General features: G+C 38.1%; 1 protein-coding gene across 1 annotated transcript in view; it reads left to right on the forward strand.

The window, feature by feature from the left end:
* The first annotated feature begins 143 nt into the window (after nt 1–143).
* BBS9 (Bardet-Biedl syndrome 9) overlaps nt 144–23,887 on the forward strand; it is a 271,708-nt gene continuing 247,964 nt past the window's right edge. The window contains exons 1-5 of the mRNA XM_042817230.1: nt 144–228; nt 1,255–1,369; nt 3,594–3,744; nt 4,897–4,961; nt 6,934–7,047. Coding sequence (XP_042673164.1) covers nt 1,264–1,369; nt 3,594–3,744; nt 4,897–4,961; nt 6,934–7,047 — 436 coding nt within the window. The 5' untranslated portion in view covers nt 144–228; nt 1,255–1,263. The remainder of the gene's footprint in view (nt 229–1,254; nt 1,370–3,593; nt 3,745–4,896; nt 4,962–6,933; nt 7,048–23,887) is intronic.

Raw genomic sequence — 23,887 nt, forward strand, 5'->3', positions numbered from 1 at the left:
CCCCCTCCGCGGGTAGAAGTGGGAGAACCCGGCGCGCCGGCCACACTTCCGGCAGTGCCGAACTACGTTTCCCAGTATAGCCGTGCCGCCCGTTGTCACGGCAACGGCGCCCGAGGTGCTGGAGGAGGCGGGGAGGGGGCCGGAGCGCTGCCGGCCTCCGCGTCCCGAGGGCCGCCCCTGCCTGTGGCCGGGGGTCCCTCCGCTCGGTGAGGCTCTGCTGCAGGCTTGGTAAGCTCCCAACGCTTCTCGACGCCCCTCATCCCGCCGTAATGACTGGGGTTCGGGTTTCGGGGTTGGGGCGTCCGCGTGCAGAGCTGTGTGAAGAAGTAGGCACGAAGCAAGGAGGATTCCGTCTGTGTGGAAGGGAACTCGTCTCCTACAGGGCAGTCAGCCCTCGGAGAGTAAAACCTCTGCCCAGAGAGGTGGCCAAATCCGTGGAGGTGCTCAGGACCGGGCTGGATGTGGCAGCTGAGCTGGTGGGTGGCAGCTCTGCACGTGGCGGGCGAGTTGGAACTGAATGGGCGATAAGGTCGCTTCCATTCTAAGCTTCTGTATGATTCTAGATCGTCCCCCACCCACCCCTTGGTAGCTACATCTTGTGCGTAACGGTTCAGGTTTGACTTAGCCCTCCAGGCACCCTCAGGGAGCTGTGAGCTTTGAGCTGGGTAATGTTGCTGTCAGGCTGCCTGCAGAAGGATTTCTCTGCTCTTGCTTAAAATAGCAGCAGGTAAGGAACGGGAAAGCTGATTTGTGCCCTGTCTGACCGACTTCTTTGGGCACGTCACTGGGGCATGTGCAAGGCGATTACTCGGTGTAGGTTTTGCTGCTTCTTAATCAGAATCTTAGTTTTGTTTCAACTGGAAGGGACCCTTAAAGATCATCTAATCCAGCTCCCCTGCAATGAACAGGGACAGATCAGAAAGTGCTTTTTTGTTTTCCTCCTTGATAAGGGAATCTCAGTTCTGTAACTTGAAAAACTTCTTATTTACCTTTTTAGTGCTCCTTTGACTGGAAGGTGCAGCTTTCTTGCATTTTTCTATCACAGTTATTCTATGAACTTGTGACAAAATACTTTTATTTAAGGACTCAACCAGAAACATCTGAGATTAACTTGCATCCAACTCCCACAAGAGCAGTGTGAAGCTAAGAGGTGATATACGCATAGTGAAAGCTGTTGTTATTGTAAGAAAGGAGGCTTGTTTGAAGTGATGTGCGTGTCAGTGCCAGTTTTAACAACAATTCCTTCCTTTTCAGTGAAGAAGAATGTCGTTGTTTAAAGCTCGAGACTGGTGGTCCACCGTACTTGGGGAGAAGGAAGAATTTGATCAAGGCTGTCTGTGTGTTGCTGATGTCGATAATAGTGGCCAAGGTAAATCCAGAATTACTTGACTAATGACTGCACAGCTGCAAGTTTGCTGTTACCAGAGCAACATGTAGTGAAAACTTGTTAGCCAGGCTAACTGGCTAGTTAGTTTAAAGTATCTTTAACATGTCTCTGTAGACTTGGTAAGACACATTCAATGCATTTGTCTTCGTATATCCCTTCTAAATGTCTTAATTCTTGCTTGTGTTCCATAGTAATTTCTCTCTCATTTTATCAGTGGTAGGTAGTTTCTTTAAAACAGCTCACTGAGTGCAACACAGGAAACAGAACATGGGAGCAAATACAGAAATCCATGAAAGGACTTATGGAAAGAAGTAGAAAGAAAAAAAGAAAGGGGGTGGGGGGGAAAGGAGAGTGAGAGTTAATAAGAATGTATTTTAAATGAGCGAACAGCCTTTTGTACCTGGAAAATATGAGGACATTGAAATAAGTGACCGAGTTAACCCTGCTGTTCTGTGCAGTCACTAATGAAGCTGTAGTATGGAACTGACTTGATGTCTCTTTGAGGCCATATCTACAGTAGTTCATGATCTTTGCTGTGACAGTTTAGGTTACCAAATATTTATTATTTGAACATCTTATTCAAGACTGTTCATTTGATTCAAGATGTGTTTTTGCTTACTATGGGTTCTTGAGTTTGATTTTGCTGTAGCCAGACTTTTCTTTTTCTTCCTTTTTCAGGAGAATTTGAGCTATGTTACTATTCTGTGTGACCTTTTTCAGTAAGAATTGACTGATGGTGTTACAGATTGAAACTTTTTTTTGTGGAAAAAAAAGTGAAACTGATACAAAAGCAGGGCTTAAATTGTTTTGTGGGAGAACTCTTGTATTTACTTCTAAGCATTATAGATCATAGAATGACTTAGGTTGGAAGGGATCTTTTAAGATCCTCTTGTTCCAACCTGCCGTGGGCAGGGTTGCTCCTCTCAAGATTAAGCTGCACAGGACCCCATTCAACTTGGCTTTGAACACCTCCAGAGATTGGGTATCCTGTACCAGTGTCTCACCACCCTTTTGAGTAAAGAATATCTTGCTAACATCTAATTGAAATCTCATCTCATAGTTTAAAGTCATTCTCTCTTTTCCTATCACTATTAGACCATGTAAAGAATTGATTCCTCTCCTGCTTATAAGCCCCCCTTGTATATTGCTGAAGCACACTGAGGTCTCCTCAGAACCTTTTATAAGATTTGAGGCTTATTTGCATTTATGATAACGATGCTGTGTATATAAAGGAAAGAGGTACTGGAAATTCTTTTGCATTTATCATAGTTATCATGGGAGCTGGTTCTTTCATTTTTCTTAGTGAATAATTTTTGTTGCTAGTCTTTTAGTTGTTAGTGAATATTTGCATGTTTCAAATGCTAATTCCAGAAAAAGCATGATGTAGCCATTCTACTTCTGTTTGAAGTAAGTGGTCTCTCTCAAAAGCTAATCTCAAGGCCTTGTTTTCTTCTGTTCATCTGATGTAGTAAATATCTGTATTTAGTTTAGGTCTGCTGACACTTATCCAAATGCAGACATAAATGCTAACAGTTCAGCTGATGTGATGCATATACACAGATCTTAGATGTTGAAGCTAAAAGTTTGAAATATTTAAAACCATAATGTGAGTTTTCAGACATCAGTCTGAAAGTGCAGAATGGTAACAATGGTTAGTGCTACCACCAAGGTGGTTGCTATATGCACCCTTTGCTGTCAGGTTTTACAGGGGGGGGAATAAACACTAAATACTGTTAGCCTAGTTACTCTGACATAGAAGACCGAGCATAATAAATGTTAATCAAGCCACGTGTGGGAACCGTTGAGTCCTGGCCTGAGCCACTGATTGCTCACCTGGGGCAAGAATTGAGTCAGCCATGGGAGCACAGGTGAAGGCGATTCAGCTGTGTGATGAAGGCTGGAGCCTGGCTGCACCTCTCCTAGACCCATTTAAAAGCTGGCTGCCACTGGGGAAGGATCTCTTGCTGGAGATCTCTCCTCTGTGGAGTCTTTCCTGTGAATCTACGCCCTTGGATACACATGATTATTCCTTCCCTGCTTTGTTTCTTTTCCCACTTTCTCCACGATAATCTTTCCAGCTGTAACACCACCTGTAACACCATGTAAATGCCTTGCCATTTTAGGGAATTCTTTGAAGCTCTTCAAAGTGAAATTAATTCTACGCGTACTGTTGTGTTTTGTAATCTCACTTGGTTATTTCTTGTAGATAAGATTATTGTGGGCAGTTATATGGGATATCTCCGTATCTTTAATCCACATCCTGTGAAACCTGGAGATGAAGTGCAAGCTGAGGACTTGCTCTTGGAAGTGCAGTTACGAGAGCCAATACTACAGGTGGAAGTGGGGAAATTTGTTTCGTAAGTTGACACCAGCCTGTGTTGCTGATTACTATTTAAGGCTTAGATATGGCTTTCTTCTCCTGTTTTGGGTGGTGTGAAATGGCTTTAGCTTCCACATTGATGCCTATTGAATGTATTTGTGAATATTATAGTATGCTTTATTGAACGCATTTGACTTAATGCCTAACTAGAGGAATATCTTCCAGGTACTTACACTATTTTCTTGAAGTACCTCGACCAGGAGGAAAGTTATACTGAAGATTCTGGGGTGTTAAGAAAGCATGCCAGTAATACTTTCTTGTAATTCCAGTCTCCCAAGATGTAATGTTGCCATTTGCAGGGGGTTTGATAGAGAATCACAGAATCACCTGGGTTGGAAGGGACCTCAAGGATCATGTAGTTCCAACCCCCCTGCCTAGCAGGGCCACCAAACACACACATTCAGATCAGGTTGCCCAGGACCCCGTCCAACCTGGCCTTGAACACGTCCAAGGACGGGGCATCCACAACCTCCCTGGGCAGCCCGTTCCAGGGCCTAACCACTCTCCTTGTGAAGAACTTCCCCCTAACATCCAGCCTAAATCTTTCCTCCCTCAATTGATGATCTTTAATGAATTTAGTAGAAATGAATGGCCAGGTACAGGAGAGAGACTGCTGAAATTTGGAGGAGAGAGGAGATGAGCATTGAATTCCAAGTTTTATGACTTCTGCATTATTGTTTAATTCACTTGGGTTCCATGCAGCTAGTACAAAAGCGTATTTTGAAAACAGTATGTACGGCTGCTGAATAGTATTTGTTTGAGAAAATGATCTTGTTCACTTAATTCGTTAAGGCTTGACAGCACCTTGTTCGGAAAGAATTTCAAGCTGACTTGGGAAAATAGTTGGCATGCTTTCTATGCATAAATCCAGGGGGAAAAATGTTCTGTAGGGGTTCACCTTAATTTTGCAATTAGCTTCGAGCACTGAAGTGTATATTTAGGAAGATTGCTACTAGATTGTTTTAGGCTAGCATCTAGCACTCTCAAACCTTAGGATCTTGCCTAAACCTGGAAGTAATTTTGACATATTGCTTGAATTTTTTCTCATGCATTTAAATTGAATGATATCTAAAAACAAATATTTTTTTTCCTCCCCATTTATTTTTTTTTTAATTTAATTTTTTTATAGTGGTACTGAAGGACTTCATCTGGCTGTGTTGCATTGCCGACGACTCTGTGTGTATGCTGTTTCAGGTTAGTTTATTGATGCAAAGTATCTTGTGATTATTTATTTATTTTTTTTGAAGCACATTCTGAAGTTGGATTAGGTTAAATGCTAAACTCAGTAATTACAGAGTGTTTTCTCATCACCCCTGAAGAGCTGCGGTCACATTCCCTTTCTCACTCATGTATGAAGAAGAGACATTAGTAATTATGTCCAAATATTTCCTAGTGGCCAATAGATCTGGTGACCTGCTCAGTGCATGAGATGCTGTGTTGTGTATCTGCAGTGGGTATTGTTGGAGTCCTGCTTTACTCTCTCTGGTGTTCTAGTTACTTTCCCACAGGAAGATTGAGTTGATCTGACTTACTGAAGTCCTGGCATTGCTCACAGAGATTAGTTCTGAGTCTTAGCTTGTTTAGTGTCAGCATATGAAAGCCTGAAGGATTTATCTGAGTAAAAGTGCTTGGGAATGACTGGCTGTCATTACAATTTTCAAAATAGGAGTTACTGTTCAAGATGGTCAAATAGTTGTTTAAGGACAACTTATGTGAAACAATTTCTATAATTATGTCACAGAATTGAGTTGGAAAAGACCTTTAAAGGTCACCTAGTCCAACTCCCCTGCAGTGAACTGGGACTTCTGTTAGATGTCTAGATAGCTAGAACAGGTTGCTCAGAGCCTAGTCCAGACTGATCTTCAAAACTTTTACAATCCTTTAATAGACTTTTCATACTAATATGTAAGCATTCATGATCTAATGAATGCTCTTTCTATTATCTAAATTTTTTTATACTTATAAATAAACTCATTCCAAAAATAAAGGTCACTACTTCCTTATGCTTCCACATCAAATTACTGTTTCAGGAAGTGGAATTTTACCTGTTGTATACACGTTGTCGTGTGTCAGCTTTTCATAGTGCAGTTTCATTTTAATCTCTCTCCTGCTGGACAAATGAAAGCATCCTTCAAGGCTGATTAATGCATGGCATTGGTATTGTGTTACAGTCAGTATACACAGACTTTCTCTTGTTTTTTCCTCTGGTGTTGATCTGTAAATACTTGTCCAAGCAGGGCTGTGTCCTCCAAGTCTGTCCCAGTGTTCTCCTGAATGTGGGCTGCTTTCATGCAACCACTTAAAGACTAGTGGATTTTAGTTGGAGCAATTGCCTGGAAGGTTAACATAAACTGCAAATCTTCTCACTTTAAGATGGATGTTGAAATAATCCTTGTGTACCTAAAGTTAGGACAAAATTTAGCTTAGATCTCATTCACTCAAGTCATCTCTTTCTAAGCTGATGTGACTGTTGTCAAAAAAATTTTTTTGCTTGCTGTTAGGATTCTCCAAGTGTTACTCTACTATGAGTAATTTCTTTGGGTGTGGTTGGAAAAGACTTTGATTATCCTTTGATTATCAAAAGGTGAACCTTAACTTCACTTTCTTCAATTTCTTCTAGTTCCCTGAAGGGGTCAGGAAGCTTGTTCATGCAGAGAATATGTAGTGTAACAAAAATCATCTTATAATATTATGTGTATGTGCCTCTATCTTACCAGTGTTGACCACTGCACTGAGTGCTAGACTGAGTAGAGGCAAGTGATGAGTGTAGCCTAAATGTATGTTTGTATTAAATACTGTTTATAACTGGCTACAGTTCAATTTGAAATGAGGACCATTACAGCTGAGCCTGCTTTGTTGGATATAATATATCCATTGACTAACTGGAGAATCGTAAGAATTCCACCTTTTTGAGTAGACTTTTTCTGATATTGAAGGTGTGCCTGACGTGAAGAAAATTATGGGTAAGCAATAAAATCTCAGCATCTTGCTATTTCTGCCTTCAGGTTTTATTTTTAAACCAGTGGTGTCGACTCATCTCAAAATCAATGGGAGTAAGTGCTTTTCAGGTTGCTCTTTAAACTGGTAAACCTTTAACTGTATGGGCCCGTGTGTTCTTGTTTACAACCTTGATTCATGCAGTCATGTATGCTTTTTTGTTTTACAGAAACTCTAGGGAATGTAGAGCATGGTAACCAGTATCAGATCAAACTGATGTATGAGCACCATCTTCAGCGAACTGCTTGTAATATGACTTATGGACCATTTGGTGGTGTAAAAGGTAAGCTGTTAAGCTGCTTGCTGCATATTGTTCATCAGCTGTTGTTTACTTGAGAGCAGTTGAGGATTAGCTTAAATTTTGAAAGGTGATGTGCTGCTGCTGTCTAGAGGAGATCTATTTCTAAATGATAATGTATTTTATCTGATGCATGCAAAAGTAAGTTAGAATGAGTATTAAGCACAGAACAGTTGTATTCTTTGTCTTGAAGTAATGAGCTTATGAGGATAGTATTGATGTGGGGGGAAAAAAAACAGCTAATAAAGAAACCCCTAACTTTCAAAGTAATTGCTTTCTTCTGTGCTTTAATTCTGGTTTGCTTTTTGCCAACTTTCTTATCCTAGACAAAGAATAGTCAACAGTTCTGTTCTCTGATCCTAAAATACAGAGTATCTTTAAAGATGCATAATAGAGGCTTAGGAAAAAGAGAAAGAGAACAAAGCTAAGATTGGGAAATGTAACAGTGGAAAGCAATTATTGGTGTCCTTTTAGTTTTAAATATATTTTTAGTCTTTGAACTTCTGTGATTTTTTTTTTTTTTTTTTTTTTTTTTTTTAACTTAGAAGCATTTAGATTTGCTCTACATGCAGCACTTTCTCTTCAGAAGGCATATTTTCCTAGAAGCATTGTGAGATAATGGTCATCTGCACTAATAATGTTCCTGAGCTTTTCAGACTAATGCCACTTTAATAGGCAAAAAGCCTTCTGAGATAATATGTCAAATTTAGTCAGAGAACCTTCTCAGTTCTGTAGCTGTAATTTTCTAGTAATAATCCTTCAGTGCCTTACTTTAAAGTCAAGCTTGTCCCTGGGAGAGAATTCAGCTGATCACAGTTTATACTGATCAAAGATACTTTTACCTGCTAATTTTGCCCAAACACTTTGGAGCAATGTGTGACTTAAGACACTAGAATGAGAAGGTGAGCGGTACTATGGATATTTTGAGGGATGAATGTACAGGGCACAGACATTTGTGTTAATGTTTAAGAGATACTGGTTTTTCTCTAAAACTGTGAGGAGATTATAGCTAGGTTCTTGACATTCTGCAGTGGAACTGCAGTAATGGATGGATTGAGGGATCATAAGCTAAGGTTATTAGTGATAAGACAAAATATCCGTTTGCCACCATGCAGTTCTGCAGAATAAAACCTCAGGATTTCTGTGCCATGTATGTTTGTTTACTGTAGATATCCAGCACCTCATACTTGATGTTGGATTGATCTCATAAGATAGCTTATCAAAGCTGTGTGGGATGCAAATCAGATAATGAGGAAAATACCTTTGCAAGCTGGGAAAACCAGATAATGTTTACCTCATAACCTACCGAGCCAGCCAAGCACTAATTCCTAAGAGGGTCAAATTAACAGTGAGTGTTGACAGAAAAAACTCAGTAGGAGCAGCAAAGGGAACTGTAGTGCGTCTGTAAACTTCTCTTATTTTCTAGTAAGACTTTCTTTCCCAGCTTGTCAAACTGCTCTCCTTTTCCTTTATTTCTCATGTTGCAATTTGCCTTAGTGTAATCATTGCTATGGGGAAAGAATTGCCTCGAGTCTTGTTTTGATGTGACAAATGTTAATAAAGAATGAAGGCAGGTGTTTTTGTTAGTAATAACTAATCCTCATTATTATCATGAGATAAAGGAGCTTTAAGACCTAAATCTAGGAAAAGTATATTAGTCTGTTATCAGGCACCTGAATGTTCTCTAAGGCAGGTATTGAAGCAACAGGGAAATAGGTGAAGTGGATGCTGGAAAGTGGCTTTTGTGTGTATTTCTTGGATTTAATATCCTTCTTTGTTGGTTTAATTGAAAATCTGACTAGATTTCATGTCAAGGCTGTATATTTAGTGTTGTCCTTGCCTTTTGCATTGAATCTGGTCTGTATGTTGTTTATTTTGTTAATGTAACATCTTCAAGTATCCCATTCTCTACTGGGGGATTATGAATGATAATGTCTGTATTTTCCATCTTGCAAGACCAACCAAAGTGAATTGGTAGAGCTGCCTACCAAGTGCTGTTAACTTTAGTAAGTGTATAGATGCTTGGCCTGGCCTGTTCTGCTGTCTGTATGTGTGTCTTTGGCACATGTTCTGTGCTGTGCTTGAGCCATCCGCTGTATAAATAAATACACATTTGTTTTGACTGTGTGACTTCCACAATTCTGCATTTCTTGCTGGGTATTTTTCTAGCAGTTTATCTCACTGACAGGAAAGGTTAATTCTTAATGGGGTAAGTGCTGCAAATGTGCAGCAGTGAGCCTGCTTTGCAGTCTGTGCTCTATATCATGCTACAGAAGTGACTAGCTGAAGGTTTTTTATATTTATTACCTTCTCTGCAACTTGTGCAGTAAATGCGTATCTTTTCTCATTGTTGTATCCTTGAAGCAATGAGAAGTTAAAAGAGGCACTTCGGAGGTCATTTTTACAGATCTACTGAGGCAAACAGAGGAGAAAGGCAATTGAGTGGAGTAAGTACAAGAAAACAGGCTGTGGGAATGTCGAGGAGGAGGGGAAATGTAAATCCCCCAGGAACATAATCTTTCATCTGTGGAAACAAAGAGTTCTGCTGGGGGTGACAGAACACTCGATCTGTGGAGTTGCTCAGTCTTGGTTAGCTTTCTCTTGCTGAAGACAATGCTGTAGGTTTTTTATATAGAAATCATATTTCTATACCCTCCACGGGGAAGGAAGTCGACATGTGCAGCCATACTGGTTCAAAGTGGCGAAAGAAAAAAGTCAATTTTTGTACACTGGTTTGTACTGCTATCCTGTGCCTTTTTTTTTTTTTTGAGTACTTTCTTTGTACTAGCAGTTTTTTGCATTCCTAGTTAACACTGTTCTATGTGGCTTTATTCTTTTGCTATTGTTGAATTGCTTCCAAATAGTTGCTTGTCAACTTAATGAGAACTGAAGAAAATGACCACTTCACTACTGCTGTCTCATACCTCAAATAAAATACCTCTTGGCATTCAAGTTTCTGCTGTGATAATTTACAATATGGTTTCCACTCATGTGCAGACACAGTCTGTGCTGTCCAGCATGCGTGTGCTGCTGTAGCTGTGGCCTTAAGTGCTCTGTTAGTCTGTTGATGCTTAAAGATTGCATGGGCAGTTTCTTTGACTTTGTGAATTGCTGAAAATCCTGCAGTCCCCATTGGATCCATTCAAAGGTTGTAGAGACAGATTTGTTGGATTTGTTTGGACCAGAAAGTGTTGTTTTAAACTTATAAGGTTGTCTTGGTGTGCAGTCTGCTCTCCTAGTTTACAAAAAGTGTAGGAAAGTTTTTTTTGGGGGGGAAAAACTGCCTGAAATTTTTCTTTTGGGTGTTGGTTGACCTGGAAACCTAACAGGGCTTTTTAGGAACTAAGCAGAATTGAGCTGTTAGAAGCAAGTACACTACTGCTGTTTTGTGGTTCAGTTTGGTTATGAAGCTTCGCCAGGACTCCTTCAGCTTTTTGGAGTTAAACATTTGCTTACATAAACCTCTGCCTGTGCGTATTATTAGGGAGTAGGATTTCTGACAGCTTTTGTTTATGTGGTATTTGGGGAAGGATGTCATTTGAAATGTTCAGTGAAAGAATCAGAATTCACTCACTCATTGTATATCACATGTTCCCAGTCAGCTTCTTCCAGTGTAAGCTTTGCTCTCCTGTTTGCATCAGTGTACCCTTGTTGTATGGTTTGATCTGTTCGTCTGCTGGTTTGTCTAGGTGAGAAGTGATGGGGATATAAAACATATGGGTAAACTCTCATTTCTTGATCGGATGGATTTTTTTTTTTTGTCTTTTGTATGTATTAAGGAAAATGGTATTAGAGACTTGTCTGCTCAAGAGAGAACTGTGAGATAAGCAGAAAGCAACCTGGAAGGATAGCTGCTAACAGCCTCATTGATGATAGCATTTTCAAATGTTTTTTAAAATGGTGTATGAAATGTGGCTAAGTGACCACTAGATGGTCCTCTCCTTACAGTTATTGGTTACTAGGCTGTATCTCTGCCCTGTATCAGCCCTCATACTTGTACCAATTCTACAGGTGTATTTATTGCCAGACTTAATGCAGTGTAGGAAATACAAAGGCACTTTCAGTGAACCTTATTATGGGTTTTTTTTTTTTTTTTTTTTTTTTTTTTTTAAACTAGAACAGAAATATTCTGTTGGTTGCAGAATTTTGGTAAAAAGACAAAATGAACTTCTACCTTTAGCTAAGCTGTTAAGGTGCCAGGGAGTGGGAAATAAAAACAAGATTCCTTGTGCATTTAGCTAGTCTTCTAAACAGAACTGATAGAAATGGTTTAAAAACATGAATAGAAACAAAACAAAGCCTGCAAGGAATGAAATATAATTCAATCTAATTATAGGCACAGTCAGTTGTTGTCAGTCTGTTACTTAGCGTGTGGAAAGCTGTGACAAAGAGAGGGATTGTATTGTGGAACTTCCTTTGCACTTTGATGCTTTAACTTTACATTTGTTTCATGTCTCAATACTGGTACTAAAATGAGAACTGTTAATGTGACTTAGGGAGATCAGTTAATTATTCTGTGCTTAAAGAAGACTCTGCCATCTTTAGCCCAGACTTCTAAAAATTGGACTTGATTTTTTTCATTACTTTGCTATGCAGAATGTCTGTACTTTTGTGTTATCATAGACCTGTAAATTGAGCTTCTTCTGCAATGGCCTTGTTCTAGCATATGGATCTTCTTAGGTTAATTAATGATAAAATTAGGGAATTCAGTGCTGTTCTTTGTTTTTTAACTAAGTGAACTCTTAAACCAGCCACAAAATGTCGCAGCCCTTAAGAATCTGTTCATTATTTATGATCTGTTTTAATTGAAATATAAGATTTCAAAAACATGAGGTTACTCTAAGCTTTTATCTATTGGAACAAAATGAGAAAGTGGCAATTACTTGTTCAAGATTTGTAGAGGACTCAGTTTACAGAAAAAAATGTTCTGCACATCCTTTCTAATCATATAACATAACCTGTCCTTCTATAAAATTATCATGGCATCGTGCAATTATGCCACCAAAGATCACTGTGTTAACAATGGAACTTCAGTTGTAAAAAGTGATGTTTGCTGACAGCTTACAGCATCTTGGAAAGTGCTTACTGTTTTCACATCTGTAGCTTGCCGTTCTGTGTCTTTATAAGATAGATACTTGAGTCAAATGCAAGTGGATAGTATTATATTATATATATATTATATAAATATAATTTTATATATATATTATTGGATAGTATTATAGAATCTGAATTCAGTTCATAATAGTGGAGGGATGTTTCCATGCTTCTGGTGTGTTTTTGTTTGGGAGAGAAGTACAAAACTTAACCATATGTACTGTCTTTGGTCGCTTGATCCAAAGGTCTACTCTTGACCATCAAAATCTGAATTGAGCTCATCTGATATGAGCAAGGATGTATCAACACTTCTGTGGCTGTTCTGTGACTTGGAGGCACCTGTGCTAGATTTGAAACAGTACAAACACTGACGTGCAGCATGAGACTTGTTTTAGAACCTTAGCTTGAAGACTGGGCAGTGTTTCTCAAATGTCTTATGTAAAGTAACAAGAGATTTAAGATCAAATAAAGTAATGTATACTGTTGTACTGGGCAGGTAAACCCTAAATATTTCAACATTTGTTTGTCTGATTTGAAAGTCTTCGCTTCACCTAAGAGCATGCTAATGTTCCTACTAAAAATGGGGAAAAAATAAAAAAAAGAAAATAACACATGATTCTTTCTGTTAAGTAAGTTGTAAATTTGGGATTAAAAGAACAGAATGAAGTGGAATCAGTATTGATTTAGTTGAAAACTCCTTTGTTTCCTTATTCTTTCTGCAGTAGTGCGTCTTCATCTCAGTTCTTAAGGAAGGCACATATCCAACACTAGTCTAGAAATAGTTGAGTCTTATTAAGCAATATTCTACATGTTTTCTCTTTTTGGAAGCCAAAACAATATTAAAACAATGGGAGTATGGTTTTCTCTACACAGGTATGAAGTGATTAGACTGAAAGCCAGCTGTTAAATTTTATCACTTGATCATGGATTTTTTTTTTCCTTCATCTTAGATTTGTTTGCAATTTTAGCAAATTCACATACAAATTCTATGAGAATAACGTATTACATCCTAACATTATTTTAATTTAAAGACCTAAAAATGGGTTGAATCTTCTGTAGCTGTGCAGAAATCCTGCTTAACCACTTTTATCAGTGTTAGCTTCACTTATGTGAAACAATAGCAGTGAACTATTTTTATGTGGTAACACTGAAAAAATTATAAATGGTTAATCAAAGAGAGCTATAAACTGCTTACTTAGGAATCTGGTGAATTTACATATTGGTACAGTAGACGATATGCAGGAGATGGACATCAAAACCAACTTTTAGCTTAGGGCAAAGCTCTAAATTCATGTTGCTTTAAGTTTTTACAGTCTCTTTCTAATGTGGTGTTTGGATGATTAGTGTCACAGACATCTTCAAATTGTATGTACAGCATACAGAAATTAGCACTTTCCTGTGCTTTGACTTTCTTGCTCATGTTGGGAGTGCTGAAACATCGTGCGTTGTCTCACCCTTAGAGAAATCTGAGAAAGACGCTGTGATATGGAAAATCACTTTTATTCCTGCACTTCCAGTTTCTGTTGGATAGATTACAGTTCCTCCAGTTCATAGCCATTAAGCAAAGTCCTTCCACGTCTTGAGAAAGAGTCGACGTACTACTTGTGCGCTCTTCATAAAAGGAGAGATTTACTCCTGTGTAGCCTGCTTCATTCTGCTTGTATGAAATGGTAATGGTGTTCTCTTACAGAGTAGAGGAAGTAACCTTACTACTGCTTGAAGTGTGCAGATCAGGCTGCAGTTTCCATTCTTTGCCTTGTTTGTCTTGAATCAGATATGTGGCTAACACTGAAGGAAATTCATTTGGAAGCAACTTTCTGCTGAAACTGCATGAAGGCTGGAGAAGTGCTTTGCGTAAGAAATACAGTCACTTGGAGCTTAGGCAGTTTTGCAGATTATCACATACATTTCATGTGGTTGTATGTGTATTACTGAATGGTGGGACCAGATAGTGATTAATATAGAAACAGCAGTGTGTAAGGAGCAAATGCTGAAGTTCTGTGCTTTGAAGACTGATGCATGAAGTTCAGGGTTCCCAAACGACTATCTAGAGCCTAGGATATGTAATAATAGGAACAGGTGACCTTTCCCAGGTGAGATCTGTGTTCTCAAATCATTCTCTGGGACATCAGTGTTACATTCAAGTGGTTTTACAAACAGTTTCAATGCTTCTAGTTTTCTTTTTCAGTGTATTCTAGTGTTACAGACACCTTTCACATAAGATTTGAAGAAACAGCATGTTGATAGTTAACCAGTGGGATGCACAAACTATTGTATTGCCCTATAATGGAATAGAACACTAATAATATGTGGTGGCAGAGTGAAAGTATAGTTTAGTATCCTAATTTTTTTTAGTTACTAAAATATTTTTGAATTATGATGATCTTTTAGAGATGCTAGCTTTCATTGGAAAAGCAGTATTACCATTTTGTATGACTCCACAAAATGTAATTGCATCAACTAATAGACGTAACTAATTAGTGAGCTTGTCTTATTCTTATGTGACTATTTACATGAATTGACAAGCAGTTTAGAATTTGATTCTCTTAATCATGCACAGGCTTTGGAATTGACTTTTCAAAAAATATTTTAAACTGAAACCCTAATACCTTAAGTTGACTTCCGTGATTGGTCAGACTCGTTTCAAGTTGTTTGGTGGATACTGTACCAATAAAAGGAAATAATAAAATAATAGCAAAGGGAAGGTGAAAAAGGAAGTACAACTCTGACGTGAAAAAGTTACAAGTGAAGAAAAAAGTGTGAAAATAGATTGAACCTATCATTTTTTCTCAGCAAATGGTCTTGAATTAATTTTAATTTTATTATAGCACTGGTCCAGAGGTGAAGTATGTTTGAGTGTTACAACAAAGAGGGTGCTATATGGAAGAATTTTTTTAATAATAAAATACAACATATGTGTAAACCGTGCAACCTTGTAACAGGAAACTTTATAAGAAGGGCAGACTGTGCTTAACTTTTCCACGATTCTGCAAGAATAAATTTTATTAGGTGTTAGTTTAAAAAAAAAAAAAATTATCAGCTGAGTTTTATGCTGTAAGGTTAAATGATTCTTATGGCTATGTTTTAATACAGCAGCAGTATGATTTTGGGCTTCGATTTATTGTCTACTTCTCTTGGGGACCAGAGTGATTAAGTATTACCTTTCTATTAAATTGCTTCTGGATCAAGAGATCATTTGGAAGAGGCTTGTTCCTTGTGAGTTTTGTTCATGGAATAGATCTACTGATCAGTATTTCTAAATGCTTCCTCCATGCCTGCTAGTGGCATTTTTTTTTTTCCAAATAGCAGAGTTAGAACTTCACTAAAGCAAATGTGTGAATGGGAAAATAATCAAGGAAAAATTTCACTGGATCTTTTACCATCCTGTTTCTTTCACCTTGCCCAACATTAATGAGCAAGTTTGCAGTGTAACTGAAGTGAAAAAAGCTATTGACTTTGGTATGCCAGGACTTTACTTCAATTATAAATTACTGGATATATCACTTAATCTGTTTTTCATTTAAACAGAGCAGTATAATAAAAATGAAATAAAAACTGTAGAAATACCTATGTTTGGGAGCACTTGTGTTCATAAGTGAAAGACCACTTAGAGATTTCCATTCTATTGTTATCATCTCTCGTGTTAAAATATGGTACCCAAATGTGTACAGTCATTGTGTGTTGGTAGCATAAGATGTTTTGTATCTTTGGATGTGGGGTTACGGCTTCTGCGATTCTCCTGCCAAGCATCATCCAGTGCCAAGCAGAACAATAATTTACCTCATATGTTTTTAATAGCACGTGTATATTAATAATGACCCAATCTTTCATTTGTCTCTTTGGTGACATATTGTTGACTCATATTTAATTCATCATCCTGCTCTAATCCCCAGATTCTTCTTCTTAGCGCTATTGCCTGCCGTTCTCTGGTTTCCTGTGAGACAGTTGTCTGAGATCATATCAGATGTTTCTCTTAAGCTTAGAGATGCTGTCTCTAAAGTTTAAAAAAAATATGCGTTATTACCCTGTGTAACAAATAGTTTGGCATGATGAATTTTCTGTTACTTCAAATATTCCATGTACAGCTTTATTATTTACATATGTACTCTTATTAATCTTCCAGCATTTCATGTGGATGCATCCATCTATATCAGATTCATTTGCTGTCCTGTATTTTTTGTCCTCCAAAAGAATGCAGTTTCATTTTCAAACTAGTCAGTCTTTTTCATCTTCTCCAAAGGATCTTTCAGAAATGTGTACACACAGCTTTTGTTTATTTTTCTGATGTTCATTTATAACTATTTCTTTACAAAAAGAAAGTCTTTTGTAATGGATAGAAGTTTATTTGGAGGATCACCAAACCCTTGTTAGTTGCTCCCTCTGTTTCCCTGCTTCCCTCCCCCCAGAGTAGTTGAATAGTTGAAACACAACTTGTACAGGCCTATGATGCTTTCTGCTAAGTGCAGCTTAAAACATTTTGGGGGCTTTTTGGAATGATTTGTACCTATGCACAATAGGAATGCACTATTAGAAATCTCTCTACAAGGTCACTCAGTGGAATAGGTATTTTGGGTAGTGGTGGGTAGGTCAGAATTTGTCTTCCAATCACAGGAAAAAAATAATGGTAAAACAAAATCAATGAGCACTGTTTGCCTGTGTCAAAAGTGACGGGGAGTAGAAAGAGGAGTTAAAAATCAGTGGGAATGCAGCAAGATGGTTCTGTTTCAGATTAATAAAGACAGTTCAAATTTTGCACTATCCAACTGGTTCTAGTTATGGGATATGCCTCCTCATGGTGACAACTTGTAGTCCTTGTGATGCATGTATTTTTTGCCTCATGGGAAACTTAGCTGTGCTAATGCAAAATAACAAGACTTTTAAAATATGTGCCAAAGTGACCAGGGATTCAAGAAGCTGAAGTGTTGAAGAAATCCGGTGGATTTAATTTTTTATATACTTTTTTTAATGAGGCTGCCATGTTTTCCCCTTGATGGAAATGGAGATTGTAGTTGGTGAGACTTTAAGCTTGCATTAATAGTAGTTTTCTTGCTAAGCAACTACATGATCCTAAGGTGCTATACAATGTGAATGGCTGTGGTACTGAGCTGCTTCTGGGTTAAAACACATAGTTAACCACAAGCAAATGTGTGATTCATGTAGAAATACACTTAAAAATGTTATCTGCTTTAAAAACAACAACAAAAAGCTATGAACACACATTTGCAAAGCTAGCAGTAAAGCAATAAATTCATGCAAGCTTCTTAGGAGGGCGGATAGAAATGGAGTAGAGGAAAAGATGGTGAATGTTGCAATGGGTTTCATTGTTACAATTTTGCTGTTCTTTAATATAAACCTAATGTACAGTAGATATGTAGCTTCAGATGATGGCAGCTTGACTTTGAAAAGGTTTACAGGTGAAAATTTCTCTTTTCTCCTTTTGAAAAGCCTGTTACTTCATTAATGCAGCACCTCTGTGAACCCAGAGTCTTGAAAGTAAATGACTACACTGGCTGGGCTTGAAAAATAATTATATTTGACAAGTTAAGAAGAGAAACTAAATTTAAAGAAAGGTAGGATTTTACTGCCCCTTTGTTATTGTGGCTGTATCTGTGCATACATCTGATCTACCACGCACAGCTGAAGTCTGTACTATCAATAGGTAATGTGCTGTAAATTATACAGCTATATCAGTGAATCTGTTATACTGAAAAGGAACAGCTTTCTGTGATGCTGCTTTCACAATTGTCTCAACATTTTTTTCTGAGACTACTTGTTAGAGTTAGAAATATTACTGCGTTCTTGCATGTTGTAAGAATTCTCTACTTAATATGAAGTTTTAAAAAAAAAGTACTAAAATCTATATGGGAAGGGCACCATCTCATGTGTAAACAGTGCCAAATATAAGGTTTTTCTCAGCAGAAACTAGTGTACTGGATTTTGCATCTGTGACAACCTCTGGATCTCAATACTGCATGCACTATTCTGTGCTCCTTTGAACCATTTTAGTGTTTTTCCTAAGGATCCTTTCACCACCTCAGGTCAATATGAGGTTCAAAGGGATTATTCCTATCTTGCATGTTCTGTCTCTGCCATCTTCTATGGTAAAAGTCAGGGCAAGAATGAAGGAGTGTATCACAAGTCTCTAAAGGGTTGATTGTGTGAGTGAGGTCCAAGTTAACTGATTTGGCCTTTGGAGAAACTTCAATAGTACAAGACTCCCTTTCCATCTAGAATTCTCTTCTATCCTTTATGACATTCAGAAATATGAAAGGATTAGATAAGGAGAACGTGATATAGTGATTGGGTAAAGCAAAACATTCATTTTCTTATAACAGTTCTTCTGATTGCATACTTCACTGTGCCTTAACCAGGAAGAATTCTAATACACTAGGCTGTTGCAGGGAGAGCATCTCGTATTGAAACTTGTGAACGTATTTTACTTAATAGCTAGAAGGGAGTAGAAAATAATTAAAATGAACACAGGTAGAATAAAGGTTTGGTGGTTTTTTTTTTTCCCTTTTTCTCTGAAGTTCTCATGTACTTCTGTGTTTTTTCTCCTTTCTGCTGGAGTGATTTTTTTTTTTTTTTTCCAATTCCAGTGGGAAGGCAGTTGGTCTCAGCTGGAACACATGCACCTTTCATCTTTTAGGTTGGATACATGCATCATCGCTGAGTGATGCAGGGTATTTTTCTCCTTATGTCTACCCGGGGTATTGCACTGTGTTGGCAGTGCTTTCAGAACCTTTGGTCTAGAATGAGTGATTGCAGCTGAAGTCCTGAACTTCACTCCCTTCTGTAGTAACACAGTGGGCAGCCACCAGACCACCGAGTTGGTCCATTCAGTGTTACTTCTGAATGTACATTGACATGTGCTTCCTGCTTTGGCTTAGAGAGGTAACCTAAGACTAATCTTTTACTAGGCATGGCCAATGTATTTTCAGATGGTTTTTCCATTAGTAGGAAGCAATTTGTGAAGTGCTATTCTCACAGTTGACCCTCAGCTATTTTGTTTCAGGAGCTATGCTCAGAAGCAAGTTCAGTTCTCCAGAAATTATTTGAACTGGTGGAGGCTTTGCTGTCTATGCTGGGAGGGAGGAAGAGAGGTGTAAATTACAGAGATGAAAGAAAATGAAAATGTGCTTCTCTTGTGTCAACTCAGGATAGTGATCTTTTATCCTGTGTGTGAGTACAGTTTGTATGCATCTCTTCACTCCAAACTTACATTTTCCTTCAATTAAGAAAACATTTCCCATGTATAAGACACCCATAAACCTGAGAGGTTTGTCTTACTAACGCCAATTTATCCTCTAATTTTGTTTTCATTGATACTTCCTTCCACTCTAGGCTTTTGACTGAAATTTATGAATACCATGGAGGGCAGGAAAATTGTCTCTGCTGACATATCCCTGAACTCTGTAGCTTTAAGATGCTTTATTCTGATTTCTAATTTATCCCATTTGATGCTGTAGTTTTCATTGCATGTTTTCACGTGGTGCTCAGGCCTTCTGACTACGTAGTGTGTGTTTTAGGAGAATTATTTGGTACCAGAGGAGAGACTCAGAGCAGAGGAAATCGCTAACATGCAAAACTTAAGCTGCAAAATAATTTTAATTAGAAGCTTATTTGAGAGAGCGACCACCTGCCACTCATTCTGGCTTTGAATTAGCTCTAAAAATACATTCTGATTTAAAGAACCAAGTGTGACGTAAATGTATTCTTATCATGCTAGAATAATGAAACTACAAACAACGGTAGCTGGACTCCTGCTTGAAAGGAACACTTGCTGGCTGAAGGGCATTCCTCTCGAGGCACATGCTGCTGAAACTATGTAGAGTATACTAAGTGATTCCATCTGATCTGCAAAAAGCACCACAGGTTACATTTTCACTTTATAAATATGTCACTGGCAAAGCCAACTGGCTGCAATAAGCTTGTCTGAAATGGACATTTCTGGCTGAGTTTTTGGAAGACGGCATTTCTTAAAGTGAAATATAAAAACCCTATTCACTAGCTACACATAAAAAAAACAAATGGCCAAAGGAAATAAGATGTTCTATAAAAAGCTGGGAAATAAAAGTTCATGCACAATTTATTTTTCTTTAATTACGGTTTACGTTTAATAGTTCAGGTAATTGGAGTTTGATTTTTTTTTTTTTTTTGGTTAAAACACAGATTTAAAATTTGTGAGTAGAAACAACATAAAGTCAACAAAGTACCTGGTATATTAAGAAATGTTGCTGTGCTCTTAAAGGGAGCACAGAATTTACTCTTTTTTTTTAGTTAGGTGAAGTTTGCAGTGCCTGACGTCAGGTTTGGCATCATGTGGTTCAGTGCCACCGTACACACAGAGATCACTGGAATGCTGTAAAGAACTGGCCATGCAATGTCATAGCATTGTCGTATCACCACTGTTAAAGCAGGATATTTTAACAGTGTTATTTGTGTGAGCATATTAGGGATTCATCTTCAGGACTGAAGATGAATATGTCTGTTTCTGATATAACGTAATATTGCAAGAAGATGCTATGTTTTTATTTCATTATTTTTATGATATAACAAAACTGATAAGAATTAGATATTGTTAATATACATAGAAGTTATTACTGCTTTTTACTTAAGCAGTAGCAGTTCGATTGACCTGTATTTTTCATTTGTTACAAAAAGTGTCATGTGTCTACCAGATAATCACTGCTGCATAAAGATTATAATATCTGCTGTAATCTGTTTTGGTTTTTAATGTCATTGGAAGACTAGAAATTAACAACTGAACTGCATTGTTTTATCTAAACTTCTTAAACCAGAAGGTTATGATTAGAAGTCTGTCTCATTACTATCCATATAACTGGTTTTGCCTGAAATTGTGTCAAGCAAGATGTAATACAAGATTTTTGAACTATTAAGGGCATTTACGTTATAAATGCACGTCTCTTTTCATTTTAATCTCACAATTAAACACTTTATTTTTGTGCTATTTAATCTCATGAGTTCCAAGGCTCAATCCTAGTGCCAGTTCTCTTTAACATTTACACCAATAACTTGGGTGCAGGAGCGGAATGTTATGCAGATGATACTGAAATGGGAGGTGCAGTTGGACTCCTCTGCAGAGGCCTTGCAGAGAGTTTTAGTTATGATTGGCATATGGAAAAATCATTAATGGTATGAAATGGAACAAAGGTAAATACCAGGGTCTGTACCTGGGAAAGAGCAATGCCAGACCTAGTCACAACTGGTTCCAATAGTCTCATGGTGAGCCAGGAGTGTGCCCTGGCAGCCAAGATGACAAACCACATTTTGGGATACATTAAACACAACACAACCGGTTGGTTAAAAGAAGTGATCTTCCCTATGTACTGGTTGGTGTAACCTCACTTTGGATATTGTGTGCAGTTCTGGGCTCTGTGTATTCTATGTACACGTGTTTGTGTGTGTATGTGTATAAAAAGGGTGTTGAAGTGCTTGACAGCATTAAGAGTAGAGCAGCAAGGCTGGTAAAAGGGGACAGAAGCCTGTCATGTGGAGAGGGGCTGAGGACAGTTTGATTATCTAGCCTGAAGGCTGTGCTTCTTTTTCTTTGTCTGGAGAGAACTCAGAGCTGGACCGGTACTCTAGATGTCTCCCTCACCAACGATGAATAGAGGGAAAGGATCATTTCCCTCTATCTGCTGGTGACGCTCTTCCTGATGCAGCCAAGGTGCTGTTGAACTTCACTGCTGCAGAGGCTTATGGTCTAACTTGTTCAGCTGAACTCCCTGCTTCTGAGTGGAGAATTTCTTCCTAACATCAAATCTAAACCACACTTTCAGTTTAAATCTGATCTCCCTTGTCCTAATCACACACCAACTGCTGCCTTGGCATTGCCCCCTTTCTTCACAGCCCCCAGCACCTCATATCACTTGCTGGTCTGTGTAGTTATTTTTCCCCAGGTGTAGGACTCTACACTTGCCCCTGTTGAAACTTCTCTGCCTAATTTTCAATCCTGTCCGTGTCTCACTGAATGGCAGCTCAGCAAACTTGCTGTGGGTGCAGTCTGTCTGTTTATTGAGGTTCTTGATGGAAATGTTAAACAAAACTGAACTCAAAACTGTCCCTTGGGAAACACCACTTGCTACAGGCTTACAACTTCTGAGCCATTGATCGCAACTCTCTGAGCTCTGCCAGTTCTTAATTCACTTCACTGTTCACTCATCTATTCTCCTCTTCCTGAGTTTACGTGTGAGGGTATTATGAGAGACAGCGTCAAAAGTCTTGAGTCATATCACTCTTGCAGCTGTCCAGGTCACTCCTGGCAGTTTGCTAAACTTTAATAAAGTTATTTGTTTAAAAAAAGATTAAATTTTGGATGACATCCTACCATCAGCTTACAGCACTCAGGTAGATATGACTACCTATGTAAGACTTGGCCTAGGGGTGGGGAGGAACCATGTATTCTGAGCAAGGAGAGCTGGAGGCCTGGCAGGGCAGTGATGAGTAGGACGGGTCCTTCTGATATTAGCAGGGCATTAGATTGGTTTTGCTCATTTATCTGTACATATAAGTGATACTCTCTGATTTTGCATAGTTGCTCCAGTTCTATTAGAAATGCGCTTTTTTGAAATTTATGCTAATGATGTTTGATAGCATCAGCTGTTAATGTGACACAGAGGGCGCTTAGAATTGTTAGAACCTCAATATTAAATAATTTTCAACTTTGTATGTGCGTTTTGCTTTGTTTTGCATTGAAATGTGTGTAAGGTGTTTGTTTACAGATTGTTTTCACTGACTAGTTTCTGATTTGTGTTAGCAAAAGCATTGCAGTGTTTTTGGATAGCGCTTCAGAGACTCTACAAGCAGCAAACCAAATGTTTATTCTGATTATGATCAGTAGTTACTTTAACCTCTTGAATACCAGCATATTTCAGCTGCAGGATGTCAGCTACAAGTTATAAATAAATTAAGCAATTTTGGAATCTGTCCTGTGAATAGCACTTAAGAGGGGAAATCATTCTTAGATCTTTTAATAAAGGTACTTTATACATATTTTGGTAGAAACATAGCAGCCATGTTTAAAAGCTGTGTGTGTATGCATATCTAATGTACGTGTGTGTGGACTATGCTTCTTATTTAATGAAGAATGAATTCTAAGACTGAACAGAAGCCATTGACCCTGCTTTATAGCTTAGAAAGTCTGTGTAGAAAACCCTAGGAAAACCGTTTCTCAATTGGTCTGTTTGGAAAATGCTTTTAAGGATCCAATGTCAAACCCAGTAATTCTCTTAAAATGATTGCATTTTGCCACAGGAAACATTTTTTCATTGATGTTATGCTGTTAACAGAAGTAAAGAGTGTTTCCTGGAAGGATGTAGGACTTAAATCTACTAACAGTGGTAAATGTATCCTCTTCTATTTTGTAAACTTGAGAAAAAGCCTTCAAAATGTTATATACTAAACTTTGAGGCTTAATCATTGTACTGAAGTTGCTAGTGACAATGGTTTAAAGAGCTGTTAGGAAAATTATACATTTACATTTTTTCACTTGCTGAGGTAGGAAAAGAAAACCAGAGATGTACTAACTTGCTAACTTCAGTAGCAGATATATGAGTACTTTTGATGGGTACCTCAGTAGTTTCTTTGAGTTGCTTTTCTCTAATGTTTTCCTACACTGAATCACATCTACATCTGTACTAACAAAGAAACTAGATTTTATGGTTTTCTCAGCTAAGGTTTTTTTTTTTTTTTTTTTTTTTTTTTTCAG

This window comes from Centrocercus urophasianus, unplaced genomic scaffold (genome assembly GCF_019232065.1).
Source record: "Centrocercus urophasianus isolate 14NV4802_14NV808 unplaced genomic scaffold, USGS_Curo_1.0 seq_16, whole genome shotgun sequence".
NCBI classification, from domain to species: Eukaryota; Metazoa; Chordata; class Aves; order Galliformes; family Phasianidae; genus Centrocercus; species Centrocercus urophasianus.